Source organism: Pundamilia nyererei, unplaced genomic scaffold (assembly GCF_000239375.1).
Source record: "Pundamilia nyererei isolate P.nyererei 1_Seehausen unplaced genomic scaffold, PunNye1.0 scaffold00019, whole genome shotgun sequence".
In the NCBI taxonomy this organism is placed as follows: domain Eukaryota; kingdom Metazoa; phylum Chordata; class Actinopteri; order Cichliformes; family Cichlidae; genus Pundamilia; species Pundamilia nyererei.
In genome coordinates, this window is record NW_005187420.1 from 3,234,357 (window position 1) to 3,252,037 (window position 17,681).

Consider the following 17,681-nt stretch of genomic DNA (forward strand, 5'->3'; position numbering starts at 1 on the left):
GTCTCATGGGGCTCCTCAGAGCATCCCTCTCCTCTTTAGCCCGGAGGAGTCAAAGAATTTCACTTATGGGTCCATCTGACCTCAGATCGGTTTCTCACGTTGCCTCAGTCGCGCAGAGAAGACGGCGCTTCCTCTCTGTATGAATGACCTTTAACCTGCAGGTGTGGACGTCACTGCCAGGCCTGCTCCAGCCTCCCTCTCTTCTTAACCTCAGTCGTAGTTCAGGAGCAGTTTCAGGTGTGGCAGAACATCGACCTCTGCATCTTCCAATCACCTTCACCTTCCACACAGCACTCACCTGACATTCTCCTAACCCCGGGAACCCTACCGATCCCCTCTGGCACCCCTAACTTCTTGCTGCCCTGGATTTCCCAGCTCTGGCTCCTTAAGACCCGATCTGTTAACAGAGCTTTTCATCAGACGGGTCGTGACAGGCAGCGAGTCCTGGAGGTACATGGACTGATCTCCATCACAGAATCACGCCTGTGCTTAATGCTTTGCTGTCTGAGGGTCTGAAGATCACAGGTCTGCAGGTTTGTTCCTGCACACAGAGACTTCTCCAGGTTATTTTGATGGCATTGTGCACACGATGACATATTCAAGTCTAGATGTAGTGTTGTTGCAGTTTGGTGAATGTGTGCGTGCTCTCCAAGATTCCACTCTTCCTCCAGCAGTGTATTTTTATTTTTCATGAAACTGAAAATGACCCAATTTAAACATCTGATAAATAAAATCGAAGAAAAATAACATGTTTATAAAACAATCTATTTTTTTTTGTGTCCCAAAGTTTGATATAACATCCATGTGGAGCACACGGGGTGAAACACTAAAATTACTTCCACCTGGTGACAGTAGCCCCCCCCCCCCAAAGCTAGCATGACTCTGACCAAAATGCTAACTTTGCATCTTCAGAACCCATGGGTAACAGAGGCAGTGTCCATCTTTTATATACAGTCTGCATTGTGCAGGCAGGTGAAAATGAAACTGGTTGCAGCAGGGTTTGTGATTTTTAAAGTTTTAAAATGAATTTTAGCTCTTGGTGACCTCACAGCGAGTCCCCTTCAGTCTCATTATCAGTCCACATACTTCTGAACACTCGCAGTTCTGAACACCTGCCGTCAGCTGATTATCCACGTTAGACAAAGTTTTAAATGAGTAACTAACTTAACTTTCCAGGTTTACATGAAAACCTGACAGATTCAGGCCCCCACTCTGGACACGAGCGCCTCATATCTGTGTGTTGGAGTGAACGGCGTCGCCGAGCTGAAAGAAAACAAGCTAAACTTGTTTGAAGCTGTCAGTGTTTCGTGCAGGCGTGCCGTCTTCTCTGCGGCTTCGTGCTTTGTCCTTTTGAAAGCTGAAGTGAGTGGAGAGATGAGTCAGACGCTCTTCAGTCCGACCACGCTGCCGGATTTCAACGAGCACGTAGGCGACAGAAGCGAGCGGCGTGTTGGCAGCTTGGTGGCAGATGGTCGGCGGGCGGACGACCTGAATCCATTCACAGAGCTCAGACATGAATGAAGACAAGCACATACACAACACACAACCCAGTACCTCCAGAAACACCCGAGAACTGCTGTCAAATGGGAGGTTTTCTTTCCTCCATTCATCCTTTCACATCCTTTATTTTACAAGCACAGTTTGTTGGGAACATGCCGTCTCCTCCAGAGGAAAAACCTTTGCACACTTTTCAGCACCTCTTATTAAATTAAACAGAATCTAAGTCTTTCTGAACAGTAAACAGCAGGAAAGAATCCACATCTGGTGGTTACCAGCTGTTTACCAGACGCAAAGCAAAACGGTGAGCGTTGAAATGTCCTGCTGTGGAATGACGTCATCGATGACCACAACCGCGCTGTCAGATTAAGGCCCTTTTGACCTTTGACACTAACGTTTGTTTTTGCGTTGCAGGCGACTCTATGAGCCTGCTTGCCCTGAGACACTTTCACAAAATCACAATGAAACGTGAAGCAGAATCCTGACCCGCTGATGGAGGAAATGATGGGGTTTCACGCTGGAGCGGTACCACGGGTCCATCGTGGCGAAGTCTTCAATGCTGTTTGAATCAGCACAGTTTGGATTCTCCATCAGCTGACGCAGAGCTCATCGGAATCATCACTTTAAGAACTGAAGGCCAGTCAGTCCTGAAAACCTCTGAATGTGTCCCCAAGTGCAGTCCCAAAAATCATCAAGCTCTACGAGGAAACTGGCTCCCATGAGGAAAGGAAGACCAAGAGTCACCTCTGCTGCTGAGGATAAATTCATCCGAGTCACCAGCCTCAGAAATGGCAAGGTAACAGCAGCTCAGATCAGACGCATCTCTACATCAGCTGTTCAGAGGAGACTGTGAATCAGGTCTTTATGGTCAGGACAAAGGAAAAGCAGCAAGCAGGAGCAAGGAGTGGACATGAGACCAGTGCACATCTGTGCTTTGGTCTGATGAGTCCAAATTTGAGACCTTTGGTTCACCTACTGTGTCTTTGTGCCACACAGAAAAGGTGAACGACGGTCTCTACATGCATGGTTCCCACCACGAAGCACAGGGCAGGAGGTGTGATGGGGCACACTGAACCACAGCATCCTGCAGCCACATGTCATCCCATCATTTATTTAAGACAAACAGCCGACATCGGACTTAGTTTGACTCGTCTGTCCTTTAGTTTCTCACAGAGCTCATTTTGCCCACTAAACACTAGCATCCTGCTAATGCGTGCCGACTGGTCGGTTTAGGACAGGACGTCCTCCCTTGATGGTGCCCGTCTCAGGAAGTGCAGTTCTCCGTTATTTCTCTGGACATTTGTGACCATCACAAGAACATCATCTATGTTCTCTGAGAACATTTCAAAGAACCTGGACGCTTTATAGCGTCGTTGTTTAGGAGCTCACGGACTCCAGTGTAGAAAGTGTCTGAGAGAGACACGGCAGACTTCGGCTGGTTTACATCTAGGGCTGCCACACACGATTATTTTGATAGTCGACTAATCAGATCATCATCCATTGAACGTAAAACGTACAGCTTATTGCACCAGCAGCATCTGCTCTTATATAACTATCATTAGCTTACAGCTTGAAGTGTGTAAGGTCTGTGCTAACTAACAATAAAGACAAGATGATAGTTTATTAAATTTTAATGAAATTTGCAGATTGTTTCGGTGGAGTTGAGTAAACCGATTCACTCAGGAACAAATAAAATACTTAAAAAAGCCAAACAATAACATTGTTAAGTTATCTAAGTGACTTATATATCATGTTTAACCTGAGTAGCGAAAGACAGCGGTGGGTTTGAAAACGATTAGCCGGGAGTCCGGTGTTCTCACGGCTCTAGTTAGCCTAGCCCCCGGCTCGCTATCGAGCTGGTGGGTAACAGACGTCTCCGAAAACGTCGGAGCGCTTTTGAAAATATGTGGTGTCTTGATAAACTGAGCAGATATTTGAGGTTTACACAGCTACATTCTCGCCTGAAAATATGTTAAACGTTTATTTTGTGACCCAGAAAGATTAATAAGAGTAATATTAAAACTAACTAGCTGCCGCCATTGTTGGAAACTGAGCTGGGCTGCGCTATGAATTCTGGGACACAGCTTCTTCTTCGGGGTTTAACGGCAGCTGGCATCCTTGTACATGCAGTGCTGCCATCTTCTGTTTCAGTCCGTTATTACACTCTTAAATCCTACTACTCATTCCTGCGTCTTTTGTGATCTTACAAAGCTTCAAACAACGCGTCGACTATTAAATCAGTCGTCGACGATTTTAATAGTTGACGTAATCGTGACTAGTCAACTAATCGTGGCAGCCCTATTTACATCACTATCGATCAATCAGCACTCAGTGACCTGTTATTGTTCCGTAAGCGTGGAGTTTGTTTCCTGACGTCTGAACAAAGACGGAGCTTCTGGAATCACGAGGTCGAGTCGAAGGCTTAAACCCAGTTCTGATATCAGAGCTCATTTTATTTTACATGCCATAAATCCTTTCAGTACTTTCACAAACAAAGCCAACAGTAATGGAACAGAAGATATAAAAATATAGTTCTCTCTCTCATTTTGGGAAGGAGCAGCCAATCAGGTCACCTGATCATACAGGAAGTTCAGCCCTCGCTTCGTCGTGTCTGAACCTGTGACGAGGTGCGTCAGCAGTGGAAGATCTGCTCCAGGTAATAGTCTGTGTCCTGCAGAGGGAAACCTCTGAGGTCAGGGATCCTCGGGCATCATACACTTCCTGTTTCGGACCTGAACCACTTCCATCCTCTCCTTCAGGAAGTTTCCGAAGGCTTCAGTCTCCTTGCTCTCCTCCGTCACTGAAAAATCAAACATCATACGTCCGAATGTTTATGAAATAATTTCAGGCTTCTAAGAAAATCAGGAAGCTTAATCCACGCCAACTCTTTCCTCACCGGCGTGGTCGATGTCGTCTGTGTCGCTGTCCACCGCCTCCTCGTCAGGATTACCGCGTGTCATAATGAGGTCACTGGGCCCGGCGATGTCGGCTTCATCTGCTGGCAGGAAGTCAATCGGTCAGTTAGAACTACAAAAACGTAGCATAATAACAGTTTAGCTTCATGGCGCCGGCTCTACCTGTGGATGGTGTGTTCCTCATGTCGACGGCTCCCAGGTCCTTCCGGAGCCGCTCGAGCTGCTCCTGCTGCTTCTTGCTCTGAGCGTCGGTCTGCAGGACAGGAAGTCGGTTCAGACAGGACGACGTGAGGGCGGAGCAACAGGGAGAAACAAAACAGAGCACTCACCAGCTCTTTGCGGAGTCGTTCGTACTCGGGTCGGTAGTCCCTGAGGAAGCAGGAGGAAGACTTCAGTGGTGCTAACCACCACACCATGTTTTACAGACTGTATACTGCTTATGTGGTTATATGGATACTGCAGCAAACAGTCCTGTGGTCAGTAATTCAAAGTCATTATTTATGGTTTCGTGATGCACGCTCAGTCATCCAGGTCAGGAAATCACTGATTAACCCTTTAAAGCCCACCACAGAACCAAGTCCGCTACAGCTTATCTTTATATTTTTACCTGCTGCAGTGCAGAAGTGTCTTGCCCAAGGACACAACGACCAGGACAGACAGAGCTGGGGATCGAACTGGTTACAAGATGAGCTTCCCAACCCCCTGAACCACGGTCGCCCACAAAATATTTCTAGGTTTATCCCTCAAAACTTTAAATGCAAAAAGTTGCGCAACATACTTTCCAACTACAGAGAATCTATTCTGAGTGTCTTCATAGTTTAATTTTTGACACTAATTTTCCGAAAGTGCAGGAAAAACAAAATATTTTTGTGCACAACATGCAAAAAAACATCAAAATAAACTAATTCATACAAAAGTGTGATTTAAGTTTATGGCTTTCTGTACAGTTTCTGGGAGGCTTTAAAGTCACACATGACTTTACAAAACTGCAGCAAACCTTTGAAAGGCCTTGTAAAAACTACGTTTCCCACAATCAACTTTCTGGGATTATTTATGGGTATTTGGCGCCCTCTAGTGGCTGACACCACACGCAGCGTCCTCATATTGCAGACACAAAGGACATTTAATCTCTTTACTATTCTTCATCTTTAATAGACTCATAACTTATAGGACTTCAAAAAAAACAAACACTTCAGGTAAAAAATAAAATACAAATTAAAAACCTCTCAGCTTTATGAGGACCAAATGTTTTTATAACTCTCCTATTAAAACTGTATTAAAGCTTAAAGGGCGACAGTGGCTCAGGGGGTTGGGAACCGGAAGGTCGCCGGTTCGATCCCCGGGCTCTCGGTCCTGGTCGTTGTGTCCTTGGGCAAGACACTTCACCTGCCGCCTACTGGTGTTGGCCAGAGGGGCCGATGGTGCGATATGGCAGCCTGGCTTCTGTCAGTCTGCCCCAGTGCAGCTGTGGCTGCAACTGCAGCCTCCACCAGTGTGTGAATGTGAGTGGAATTGTAAAGAGCTATATAAATGCAATCCATTATTATTATTAAAGTTTTCAATATGACGGGTGTGGCCTCGCGATACAGGTGTAGCTTGTTAGATTTGTACTGCTGATTGTCATTTATGCTTAGAAATATCTACTCATATATGCTTAGAGTTGTATAATCAATGTCATGTTGGTAGAGGTTTGATCCTTAATAGTCTGCAAAGGCTTGGTGTGCATTCCAGAGTGTTCTGGCATTCACATCCTGGGAGCGTGGGAGAGGTCGTACCTGCTCTTATTGCTTTATGTAGGATAAACGTGGCTATGTCAGTTTTAGGCTAAGTGCCTTTTGTTTAGATGGACTGCTAGACTCCTGGCACCAGCTTTAGGGAGTCTTCACAGGGTCACATCTTGCACTTGCACACACACAGTACTCTGTGTGTATGTAGACGTCATATGTTAATGAACCTATGTATATTCATGTGAATAAAAGGAGTGCTATGGGGAACCTGGCTGAGAGTCTGTGGTCAAGTGGGTGGAATGACACTTGGCTCCAGGCAGGTCTCTGCATGAGTAACACGAAGAGCTTTGCCTGCTTGGTGTTCAGTGCTTTTGCTGTGTAGTTAAATTGTCTCGTTCCAGCGGTGGGCCTGTGCTAGACAGACCCAACATAGCTGCTAGCCGCCAGTTTCCTAATCAAGTTTGCTACTGTTGGAGGAGTACTTCACAAAAAAACAAAAACAAAGATTTTACACGCGTTTCATTCAGTGTTGTTGTTGTTTAACTACTTAGATCATGTCAGGTTTGAGGTTTTATTCTGACGCTTTGAGCAAACAAAGATAACCTCGTGTTTTTCCCCTCTGGTCAAAAAGTGCCTGAATGTTTTAAAACAGCTGTATAGTCAGATCAGCTCACTGGGAACTCCTCATGCATCATATCACCAGTGTGTCTGACTCACCTCTCGTACTCCTTGGCCGCGTCCTCCACCTGCACAAACAGCTCGTCTAATCCACTTCCTGTCACCGCAGACACGCCCACCACCTGCAGGTGCAGAGACTTTATCGCTTTATCCTTTTCTCTAACTTGCTCTGACCCATCAGTGCGTGAGGTAGTGTGGCTACATCCATCCTTTACATACAGTCTATTTAAAACCCTGCAAGCAGGTAAACCGTCAGCATAGCCTCTCCCTGTGTGCGTCACACAAAGTTAAAACTTTGGGGTTTAAGGATTTGCTAAGGGTCCAGTTTTTCGGCGGTCCCTCTCACCCTCAGGTTGGTGTAGAACTCGTCCAGCACGAGGCTCATGGAGCGCGTCAGGTTGCTCACGTACGAGGTTTCCTGGTTCAAAGCGTCCTGGAAAGCCTCAAAGTCCTGCATCCACTCCACCGCAAAGCTGTGGTCAATGATGTCGGTCTGAAAAAGAAAACCACGAGAGGAAACCCCGTCATCAGAAACAACGAGTTCAGCAATGAGCCGGCAGCACGCCGAGCGTCCTCACCTTGTTCATGACCACGATGAAGGGCAGCTTCGTCTTGTAGAGGATACTGAAACACAAAGAATCAGAGGACTTAAACAAAAACTCTGCTGACTGTCCTGATGGGATGCTCAGGTATATTTAGTGACTCATTTCAGGTAAGAACAAGGCCTCCACAATCCCCTGGCTCTTATTTTGAAAGTCTAGCTGCTGTCGTGTATCCCAAACGGCAGGATGATCGAGAGCTTCTGAAGTATCTCTGCAGCCTGCAGCTGGACTCCAGCTCCACCGACTTGGACTGGAGATGGGGGAGGACACGCCCATTTGCTGCTACCAGAACTATGGTGACCAGCGGCGGTCTTAGAAAGTGGAGCTGGAGTCCGACTGCAAGGTGAAAGACTAACGGGAGGAGCAGCTGCTGTAAATCAGACCTCAGAGTCATCACGTCTCACAGAAAACATTAAAATGAATCTGATGTGGTTGGTGTTCGGTACCTGCAGGCGTACAGCATGTTGGACATGAAGGTGACGGGGTTGACGCTACGGGACGTGTCCATGACGTAGATCACCACACAGGGGAAGGATGACGCCTACAAACGCACGCAGACGTTCTAAACGACTCGTCTTTATTCATAACTTAGACATAAAAGCAGACGAGCAGACCCACCAGAGCTTCGGTGATGATGGTTCCAGACGCCGACCAGGTGAAGACTTCGATCTGACCTGGAGTGTCAATCAGGACGTACCTGGAGCCAGAGAGACACCTGCTCATTCATGCTGTTGTTCAGTATGATGTTTATACGCTGCTCAAAAACATTAAAGGAAACTTTAATCAGGATCAGCTGCTTCGCTGTGAATGAAATGAACAACAGGTGAAACAACACTGAGACAACCCTGAACAGGACTGGTTTTACTGGAGGACGTTTTTCCCCTTTTACTGTTTTTCAGGATTTTTGCATTTGGCTGTGGTCAGCATCAGGCCCGACCTGCACATCTTTACACAGATAGTCCGACTCCTGCAGGATGGCACATCCATTAGTGCTATTGAAGGTTTGCCGTGTCTCCCAGCAAAGTCTCAAGAGCATGGAGGAGATTCCAGGAAACAGGCTGTTACTCTAGGAGGGCAGCACTCCTAGTAACAGGAGGAATAGGATGAGAACGACCAGAACTACAAAGAGGCCTCCACTGAGACACCGCTGCGAATGTCCAACCAATCAGACACAGACGGGGGTCGTTGTCGGAGCCTATGCTGGTGCAGCCTCTTATCTCGAGACTATGCAGGCCGTCCCTAGAGGATGAAGGAACTGATCCATGCACTGCCCCGCATCGCCCGACCTAAATCACTAGAACTCCTCTGCGATGTTACGTTTCTCATCAGGACATCACCCCGGCGCCGTCAGGCATTCATGCAAACACGTGGGGGGATTCAAACTCCCGAGAATCATTTCTGAACTCCTGCAACGAAATCTGAACAAAACGGGCCTGCATCGATTTTTTTACTTTGATTTTGGGGCGCCTTTGAATTTAGCCCTGTGTAGGCGCATCATTTCAATTTCCATTACCCCTAACCTATTACCCTCAGTGAGATCTGCTGTGCTTTAAGGTGTTCCTTTAATATTTTGGAGTGTTGTGCATCACAACCACACACAGGATGCCGCTGGCGTCCCTCACAATCCTTAAAACATTTAGCTGCAAATAAGCAGCTACATACTGACCGGTGATTCTGTCGCTTCTTCTCGATGAACTGCATCACCTGAAGAAAACAAACACAAAGTCAGCATCTGAACTGTTTGTCTGGTGTGAACATTCGTACCGCGAGATGTTGAGATTTGTGAGTCACCTGATCAAAACGGGTGGCGAACAGGTTGAGTGACGTCACGATGCCGCCGTTGGGTCCGAGGCCGTACTGCTTCATCACCTCCTTGTAGTTCACCGTGTCCCTGATGTCTGAAAGCAGGAGGACAGACAGAGAAAACTAACAGACGCTGAAGATGACGTGGAGCTAAAAGTCTTTCTGGCTCTGTTTGAGTCACAAAAACACGTGAAGGTTTATTTGCTTTCGCTGTGATGTGTAATGCAAATATTAAATGCACTTCTGCAAATCCAGCATCACACATCAAGTTTTAAGTTCAGTTTGGTTTGAATGAGTAGCGTCCAGCAAACACATGGATCCTTACCGATGTTTGCAGGGAAAGGGACCTCGTGGACGGCGGGGTCCAGGTTGATGACATATGGAGGAGCTTTGAGGGAATGCAGGTGAGCCGTCAGCCTCTGCAGGAAACAAAAGTACTCAGATTACTCGAGACTGCGGCTCACTTCACAACAGGCAGACAAACAGGAAACACTGTTCATATGGAGGAAATGTTCTGAGGAAGAGGGGGGAAGCTGAAGATGTTGCTTAAAAAATCTTCATCTCTGAGCTCAGACTGAAGGAGCAGCAAACATCAGTCACAGGGTGTCATTGGTTTAATTTAGGGACTTTATTAAGCTATTTTAACATTTATTGGGTTATATACAATTTAGTAAAGTTTGACTCTACTCTATATTCTATTGTTTTCTACTTAAACGTGCTAACCCTATGTAATCCATACCTTGCTGACCTAACGTATATTCTATTGAGCTTTTATGCTTTCTCTAAGTTATTTTATTAAAGGCTGTTGTAGGATAACTAACCTGCTGCCTCTCCTACCTGACTGAAATCAAACTGATTTTGTTTGATGCTAATGGGTTTGTGCGCGGTTTGGGGGCTTCCTCGGTGTGCCACAGAAAGCTGGTTGGTACCTGAGTTTTAGCTGAATTAAATAATTAAAAAAGCTCTTCCTCCTCCTCTGATGTAAACCTGCTCACACACCGGTACCTGTCGCTGCTCGTTTATTTACCTTTCGCTCTCTCTGAAGAAGCTAACTCATGCGGCTAGCTGCGTTAGCCGCTAAGGGACCGGGACTCACCTGGACGAAGGTGGTTTTCCCGGAGCCCGCCATGCCGAGCACGATGAGACACACGGGTTTGTCCCCGGCAGCAGCTCCCGGGACCCCGCTGCCACCTGCCGTCGCCGAACTGCCCCGGGTCTCCGGGAAAGCCGCATCAGTGCCGGGACAATCCGCCGCCGCTGCCATGATGCTGGAGGGATATTATAGTAACCGGCTGCCGTCCACACGCAGCCGCTGTCGTAAAATGGAAACGCGGCGTTCAAAACGAAAGGCAGAAGGCAGCAGCGTGTTTAATAAACCACGATGAAAACACAAGGAAACTTTATTAGAATATTTTACAGATAAATTAATATAAATAAATAAAAACACGTGACTGCAGAGAGTAAAATATTTCTACTGTTCACGGGTCTTAAAAAATTAGAAATATTACGTTTAGTAAATTTTAGTAGTTTATAATTTATTAGTAACACAGTATATAAATAATTAATCATTTCTATATTATATATTTCTGTATTTTAAAAGAATATTGGCTTTACTAGTTTTATGTTTTGCAAATATTTTAAATAATTAATTTTAATATACGTAACTGGAATTTTCACATGTATCACTAACACTTCCTTTTTTTAAAAAATTATAAACCAATAAATACTTATTTTTCTCATTATAGTCTAGAAATATTCTGAAATTTTACTTTCCTTGAATAAAACTCTAAAAGAAGTAGATTCTTCTCAAATGAAAATTGCTAGAAGTGTGGTGGATGATTTTCACAATAAGACCTCTGTCGTGTCTCCTCCAGCAGTGGATAAAACTTCAACATAATAAACATTTGCATAAAAACAGATTTTAAATGTGTGGATTTAAAATTTTGCCACATGAATGAATGTGAACGAGGTAAAACAGCCAGCCTTTTCAGTCATTTTATTGCAAATGAAAAATGTGAGCATACATGTAATTAAATCTTCAGTGCAGATTAAAAGTACAATACACCATCCATAAGCAAAAGCCTCATAATAATCAGACGATAACACAATCTAACTCAGACAAGGGCACCAGTCATTCAATATAATAATCAAAGTTAAGAAGGAGAAATAATGAGACCAAAAATATGAAATAATAGGATACGACAAAAAAGAAAACATCAAAAGTCAGAGTCAGCTATCAAAAGAATTTAAAACATCAAAAAGTGTAAAAGATTTCTGATTATGATGCAAAGCAGAAATTCATTTTCCAGTTTAAACCAAAACTACAACAATGAAAGATTTAGAAATCTGACGACGAGCACGTTCAGGAGCTGCAGCTGAGCAGGATCCAGACTCACCGAGCCATCACTGCTTTTCTTATCTGTAGAACATTGTGATATGCAGCTGTCTTCTATCCAGCGGTCTGTCCTTGACTTTTTGTTTTCTAAATGAGAAACTCTCTCCAAAATCTGTTCTGCAGCGTTTCACTGCAGGTCGCAGTCGGACGTGAAATACAGCAGTGAGCTCTCACAATCACAGTAAACTGAAACTAGGTCTTCAAGAATATTTTACTCGACTGAAGTAAAACTAAAAACACCGCCTGAAATGATCCTGTGCTTCCTTAAGTGAAGTTGAGATCGACCCATTTAGATCATTTCATATTTTTATTGTTTTAGTCTAGAGCAGCTTTGCATGAGTCACTATTAAAAATAATCCTTCTTTACCTTCTGCTGAACCTGGATGTAGCCACTGTGATGTCACCCTTTGTTTTCAGCTTGTGGAATTGAACAAATTATTTTACTGTTACAATATAATCTACAGCATTAACATTGCATTAACAGTATAACAGATGGCTTTAAGACGGCATTAAGATGTTTAAACATACAGGCGCCATATTAACCTTTATTCCAGGTGCAGTTATAACTATTTTTATACACACCCTGCAGTTTGTGCTTCTTAAAGAGTTGAAGCTCAGTCAGTTAATTGAAGGTCAGAAGCTTCGTCCGGCGCTAGGTCCAGACCATCTATTGTGTAAGTGACTTAGAGCTACGGAAGGACACGCTTACAAAACATACATGCCATGTTATTCATTATTATCTTTTATTCGTTTATATCCTTTTTATTAAGCTTTGAGTAGTGGCATTTGATTAAAGCATTTATTCAATATATTCCGTATATAGTTTCAGTTAGGTTGTTACACATATGAGAGTGGCTTCTGTCTGGTAAGAGGTCATGAGTTTAGTTGGCGAGGTGAGACAGAGGGCATTTGAGGTCGAGACACACACACACATAGTAGGTAGACTCATTTCTAGGTAAGAGTTTGCAAGCTTGTAACTGCTTTCTGGAGACGGAGAAAATGTTCTTTTCAAATGTGTCAGAAGTCGTTAACAGAACATTTGTGGTTTTGAAACTTATGCATGTGAGGTATCTGCTTAACGCAACAGGGTGCGTAATAATACCCCGATGCTATAAAACAACTGCTTGTGTATTGTTAGGAGGAGATCGATGCTGATTGTGTGACAGCGGAGGAGCAATAATGTCAGTGACACAAACACATCGATGGGACCGTGGGCACGAAGTGGGCTGTATTATTACTGTGGGCATAACACTCTTTTGGTTCGTGTTCCTATGGGAAGTGTAGGAACGTGCGCAATGGTGAGATTAGGAGCTCCACTTGTGCTAATTGGGGGCAGAGCAAAGGTTATACCAGAAAGAAACACACGCACATTGGCAGCCAGGCGCAAGAGACACATTTTGGCAAAGAGAGGGACCGAGGGAGCACATGCCTACGACCCTACGATGAATTCACCCACCTGGATTGATTCCATAGGAGTTCCCAATGAATATAAATTAGCAGACCAAATAGCTTCAGGATTTGAAAGTATGTTCACATGGATAACACCGAATAAAAATGTTGACCGCATAAACTATGTCCATTTTAATGTGCTGAGGCTCTCTAACCTGACCAGGGACGCCATGGAGGGGCTCGCGGAACAATTGGGTCCGACCTCGTTGATGGCAGTGCAAAACAAGATGGCCCTTGACATGTTGTTGGCGGAGAAGGGAGCGTGTGTGCCGTGTTTGGTGACCAGCGTTGTTTTGTATCCCTCCTCGATATCTGAAACCGTAACAAGCTTCAAGCTTCATCATTATTCTTTTCACAGTCGTCGTTTGTTTGTATCAGGAGTGTGCTGAGGTATCATCCAGCACTCCTTGTTTGATTGCCAAATTGCATGCGTTTACTAAAGTTTCAAACTGGAGCTCCGCCTCCTTGGACGCTCTGTTAGTACAGTGACCTCACAGCAGCCATATTATTGGTCACATGATGTCATTAAAAATGCTCCACAAGTCTCCAACAGCACAAAGCTCAGTTACTCACTCAAAAACAATCCATTGTGAACTGTACTCGAGTGAGTACTGACGTCGGGCTCTGCACTCTCTGGCCCAGTGTCCAAACTTGCTGCAGTAAAAGCAGCGATCTTTTCTCTTATTCCTGCGAGTCTGGCTGCTTCGAGGTGGCTCGGGCAGTGCCAGCACATCTGATCTCCACTCTCCATGAGTTACAGATGGCTGATGTTTTGAGGTAAACGTGCCCTTTAACTCCATGTTTTCTAAAATAAATTTGATCTTGGAAAAAGTAAAAGTTTCCCACTCAACATGATCCTTCAAAAGCTTCGCCACATGAGGCTGCAACTTATCTACAAGGTGAAGATTAAACAGAAAAGCATTTGCTTCACTCATAGTGGAATTCCACAGTCGGTGGAAACGTTCAGTGAAATCTGTCACCGACTCTCCGGGTTTCTGAAGAATCAACCAGGGGGGCACAAATTCAGGGTCATTCCAGGCTGCATTTTTAATCGAGGTGGCGCACTGTGTGTCGAGCCAGGCCGTCATATCACGAGTACGTCGCCACCTGGCCTCGCCATCCACTCCTGGCAAGTCAAAATGTTCCTTCACATTTTCCCACTTGTAGTTATAAACTAACTTCAGCAACTTTTTGAGCTCAGCAGGAGACGGCTGATACACCATGCAGGTGAAACGCAGCCACCTGTGGAAGTCGCTCGGTGTTTTGATGGGGTCAGGAGCATCTCTTAACAGACCGTAGAGCTCGCCTGGGGTCCATACGGCCTTTATGCCATCCACAAATTCTCTGCCGCTGCTCTGCTTTTCTGCCGTAGACCAGGTCGCGACAGGCGACTCTTTCGGAAGACTTCCCTCGTCCGTTTGCGTGCCTTTTTCCTCAGGCGACTCTTTCAGGAGACTTCCCTCGTCCGTTTGCGTGCCTTTTTCCTCAGGCGACTCTTTCAGGAGACTTCCCTCGTCCGTTTGCGTGCCTTTTTCCTCTTGCGTTTTAACTTGTGGAATATTTGGCGGCGGTTGTAGTACTTTTTCAGCTTCGGGACTTTGGTGCCCCTGAAGGAGCCAGTCATAGTTTAGCCCCACTTGTTGCAGCTCCTTGAATAACTTCTCCTCACTCGGGTGAGGTTGTACCAGTGTCACAGCAGAAGGAAATTCCTTTCGCTGCTCTGGTCTTTTGGGACCTTCAAATGTTTTCTGCCTCAGACGCTTTGAGCTGTTGGACCCCATGATGCTCGCTCTCGGTGTGCAGTGAAGGCTGATTAACACTCCAGGTGTTTATCTGAAACAGAATAAATGTTGATCAGTTTTGGAAACACACTCGTGATGTTCAGATTGGCACAGTTAACGCATAAATAAAGGCCGTCTCATCATCATCATCATCATCATCATAACCTGTAACCCCCATCGTGTAAAATGACCAATTAACATCCAGAAAACTTTCATCATGCCTGATATATTATGACATCATCATGACTAATATGTGTGTGCTGCATCTAAAGTCAAAGGTCACTCTTTCAAGGATGCCAATATTCACATTTTGGACAGAGAAGACGGAGTGAACGACCCTCTTTAGACGGAGGGCGGAGCTTATGACACCGACTGTCTGACGTTCTTATGGAGAACAGTAGAGTTTAAATACCAGGGACTCTCCACCGTTTGTTTTTACAGCTGCAGAAGCTTCTCGGATGAAACTTAAAGAAGTCCAGTGGCTTTTCTTTCCAAGAAGCAGATCTCTGCAAAGACCAGATTATGAACAAAGTGACAAAATTATTGGAACTTCCGATTATTGTGTCTTTGAGTGTTTTAATACCTTTGGAAAAGGGCGAAATAACAGTGCAGGGTCCAACGTCATGTGGCTAACAACGAGGAGCTGTGAAGGCAGGACAGAGAGAAGTTATCGCTCTGTTGTTGAACACAAACATGCAAAGCATATCTTATCCCACACAGACAGCTTTCTGTGAGCACGCTCAACTGAAGCCTTAAACTTGTCCACTACAAACTCAGGCCGTGACAAGTAGTCTGATGACAGCAGCATGAAACTAATTCAGAACATTCGACGCGGTTTGCGATTGAGAGAAGAGAAAGAGGAAGTAAAGGATGCAGATTTACTGAAATAAAGGCACTTACAACCTGCTGTAAGAAATACTACACCAGTACTCTTAGTCGAGTAAGTGAAAAAGTCTGAAGCCACCATTCATTTCTTTTGGAAGGTGTTTCAGAGAGAAACTGGCCATATTTTATCGTACCACCCACGACTCAGGGCAGAGTTAGCTTCAGTTTATATGATCTGTAATTATGTTTACCTACAAATACTTAAAGGTCAATTAATATTAATAACTGTACTACAAATAAATGCAAGTCTTTGGTTGGAAACAAAAAAATGTATAGAAATTGCCTTCCTACCTGTACATTTATCCTTTCTGAGGTCCTGATGAGTAAAGTGAGCGAGGACGTTCAGAGAAGACAAAGGCTGATCTCATCTCAGCGTGAGGCTGGTAGATCCACACGACTGCTGTCGTTTCCTCTTCTAAAACACAGTAACAGAAAGTTTGTCCTCAGAGCGGAGCAGATGTGGACAAGCGTGAATTAAAAAGTGGGTTCGGTTTGGCCTGAAATTTGTCTGTTTGCAGCACGGAGCCTCTGATGAAGACGCCTGCTGGAAAGTTACAGGGGCGGAGCTCGAACTGAGAGGCTGAACCATGAAACTATGAAAGTACAGATATAGAAATGAGTTGAACAGACTTTTGGATATCTGCAGTTCCTTTCATGCATGGGAAATCTGTTTTTTATTTTTTAAATAAAAACTGCAAACCATGAGGTGACAAACTGATATATGGTCCCTGTGCTGCAGGCGCAGCTGAGGGGCAGTGAACGCCTTTGCTCTGTTTTCACAGGCTCCAAAACATTCCCAGCCTAAACTAGTTTGCAGTGTCTGCCTTTACAGATGGATTCTGTGCATTATTTTGTTTCATACCAAGATTCAGCTTTCGTTCGCCTACGTCCTGTTTTATATCCTTAACCCTTTGACCCCTGCGTGGAATACATGTGCAGACATGCAGGACCTCCACAAAAAACACAGAGTCCCGTTTCCCCTCTTTGCCCAGCGCCTCTCAACAGATACGACTTGTTTGCCTCTCCTGCTACATATTTCACGTTGAACTGTGTTTGACCTGCAAAGGGGACTGGATTTCAGTACAAGTGACGTCTGTGATCTTTGTTTAGTGACGGGTGTAGAAAAAAAGTTTCACCTTCAGTTTGTTTAAAGTTTAAAGCGAGGGGCGAGTCCTGCGCTGCAGCTGCTGAGATGAAAACAGGAAGAACTGTTAACTGACTCAAATATGTCACCCTGTTATTTTTAAAGTGACTTTTTGTGACTTCCTTCTGCAAATTCTAAAATATTTTAATTCAATTCAATTCAGTTTTATTTATACACAACAACAGTCGCCTCAGATCTGAGCGCTTTATACTGTAAGCTAGACTCTACAATAATACATACAGAGAAAAACCCAACAACCATATGACCCCCTGTGAGCAGCACTTTGGCGACAGTGGGAAGGAAAAACTCGCTTTTAACAGGAAGAAACCTCCAGCAGAACCAGGCTCAGGGAAGGGCGGGGCCATCTGCCTGTATTTTACCAGGTGCCTTTCATCTAAACTAGTTCAGTAGCTCAGTAATAAAACAGCAATAGTTGGATAATAATGTGAAAATAAAGACTCAGTGGGGTGTGGAGATTCAGAGACCTGATTTTTAGACCGATTACGTCACAGAGACGCGACGAAGGCTGTCCAACTTCGAAGACTCTTCCAAATGCAGCCAACAAGTGCGTCCTCCTTTTCCCAGATTTGAAGGATGTGTCGGGTGTTTCCTTCGTGGCCCAACCTATCCCATAATTCATAGCGCTGCCCAGCCGATTCCAGTTTCCAACAATGGCGGCAGCTACTTAATTTTAATATTACTCTAATTACTCTTTCTGGAGAGAGAAAAGAAACTGCTGTACGTAGAGCAGCGGTCTCCAACCTTTTTTGCGCCACGGACCGGTTTATGCCCGACAATATTTTCA

The 17,681-nt window shown here is 44.7% G+C and overlaps 2 protein-coding genes across 8 annotated transcripts in view; both read right to left on the reverse strand.

Moving 5' to 3' along the window:
- Positions 1 to 3,914: 3,914 nt before the first annotated feature.
- On the reverse strand, positions 3,915 to 10,556 carry gpn1 (GPN-loop GTPase 1). Of its 2 annotated transcripts, none has more exons than XM_005726363.2 (13): positions 10,319 to 10,556; positions 9,548 to 9,641; positions 9,211 to 9,317; positions 9,086 to 9,123; positions 8,038 to 8,116; positions 7,866 to 7,960; positions 7,396 to 7,441; positions 7,164 to 7,310; positions 6,857 to 6,939; positions 4,742 to 4,781; positions 4,575 to 4,665; positions 4,394 to 4,495; positions 3,915 to 4,297 (listed from the first exon to the last, which is right to left on the reverse strand). In XM_005726363.2, exons 1-13 carry the CDS (start codon positions 10,484 to 10,486, stop codon positions 4,191 to 4,193), a joined length of 1,197 nt encoding a protein of 398 aa, XP_005726420.1. In that variant the 5' UTR covers positions 10,487 to 10,556; the 3' UTR covers positions 3,915 to 4,190. The 2 variants fall into 2 exon arrangements, with proteins under 2 accessions (XP_005726420.1, XP_005726421.1); XM_005726364.2 differs by having other exon boundaries at positions 4,394 to 4,492; positions 10,319 to 10,555.
- Positions 10,557 to 12,019: 1,463 nt separating this feature from the next.
- The window catches only part of LOC102212591 (uncharacterized), an 11,859-nt gene continuing 6,197 nt past the window's right edge, over positions 12,020 to 17,681 (reverse strand). Inside the window, exons 1-4 of one of the 6 annotated variants that reach the window (XM_013909141.1) lie at positions 16,024 to 16,101; positions 15,431 to 15,490; positions 14,595 to 14,899; positions 12,020 to 14,543 (exon numbers count right to left, since the gene is read on the reverse strand). In XM_013909141.1, the coding sequence (XP_013764595.1) occupies positions 13,636 to 14,543; positions 14,595 to 14,847 (1,161 nt within the window). In that variant the 5' untranslated portion in view covers positions 14,848 to 14,899; positions 15,431 to 15,490; positions 16,024 to 16,101 and the 3' untranslated portion in view covers positions 12,020 to 13,635. The other 5 variants (XM_013909142.1, XM_005726366.2, XM_005726372.2 and 2 more) reach the window with 5 other exon arrangements.

Coding starts and splice junctions, on each gene's coding strand:
- gpn1 (XM_005726363.2), bottom strand. CDS start 10,486: ATGGCAGCGGCGGCGGATTGTCCCGGCACTGATGCGGCTTTCCCGGAG. Junction 8,117..9,085: donor AAGAAGCGACAGAATCACCG/GTCAGTATGTAG, acceptor CTCTGGCTCCAG/GTACGTCCTGATTGACACTC. Junction 4,782..6,856: donor GCGGCCAAGGAGTACGAGAG/GTGAGTCAGACA, acceptor CTGCTTCCTCAG/GGACTACCGACCCGAGTACG.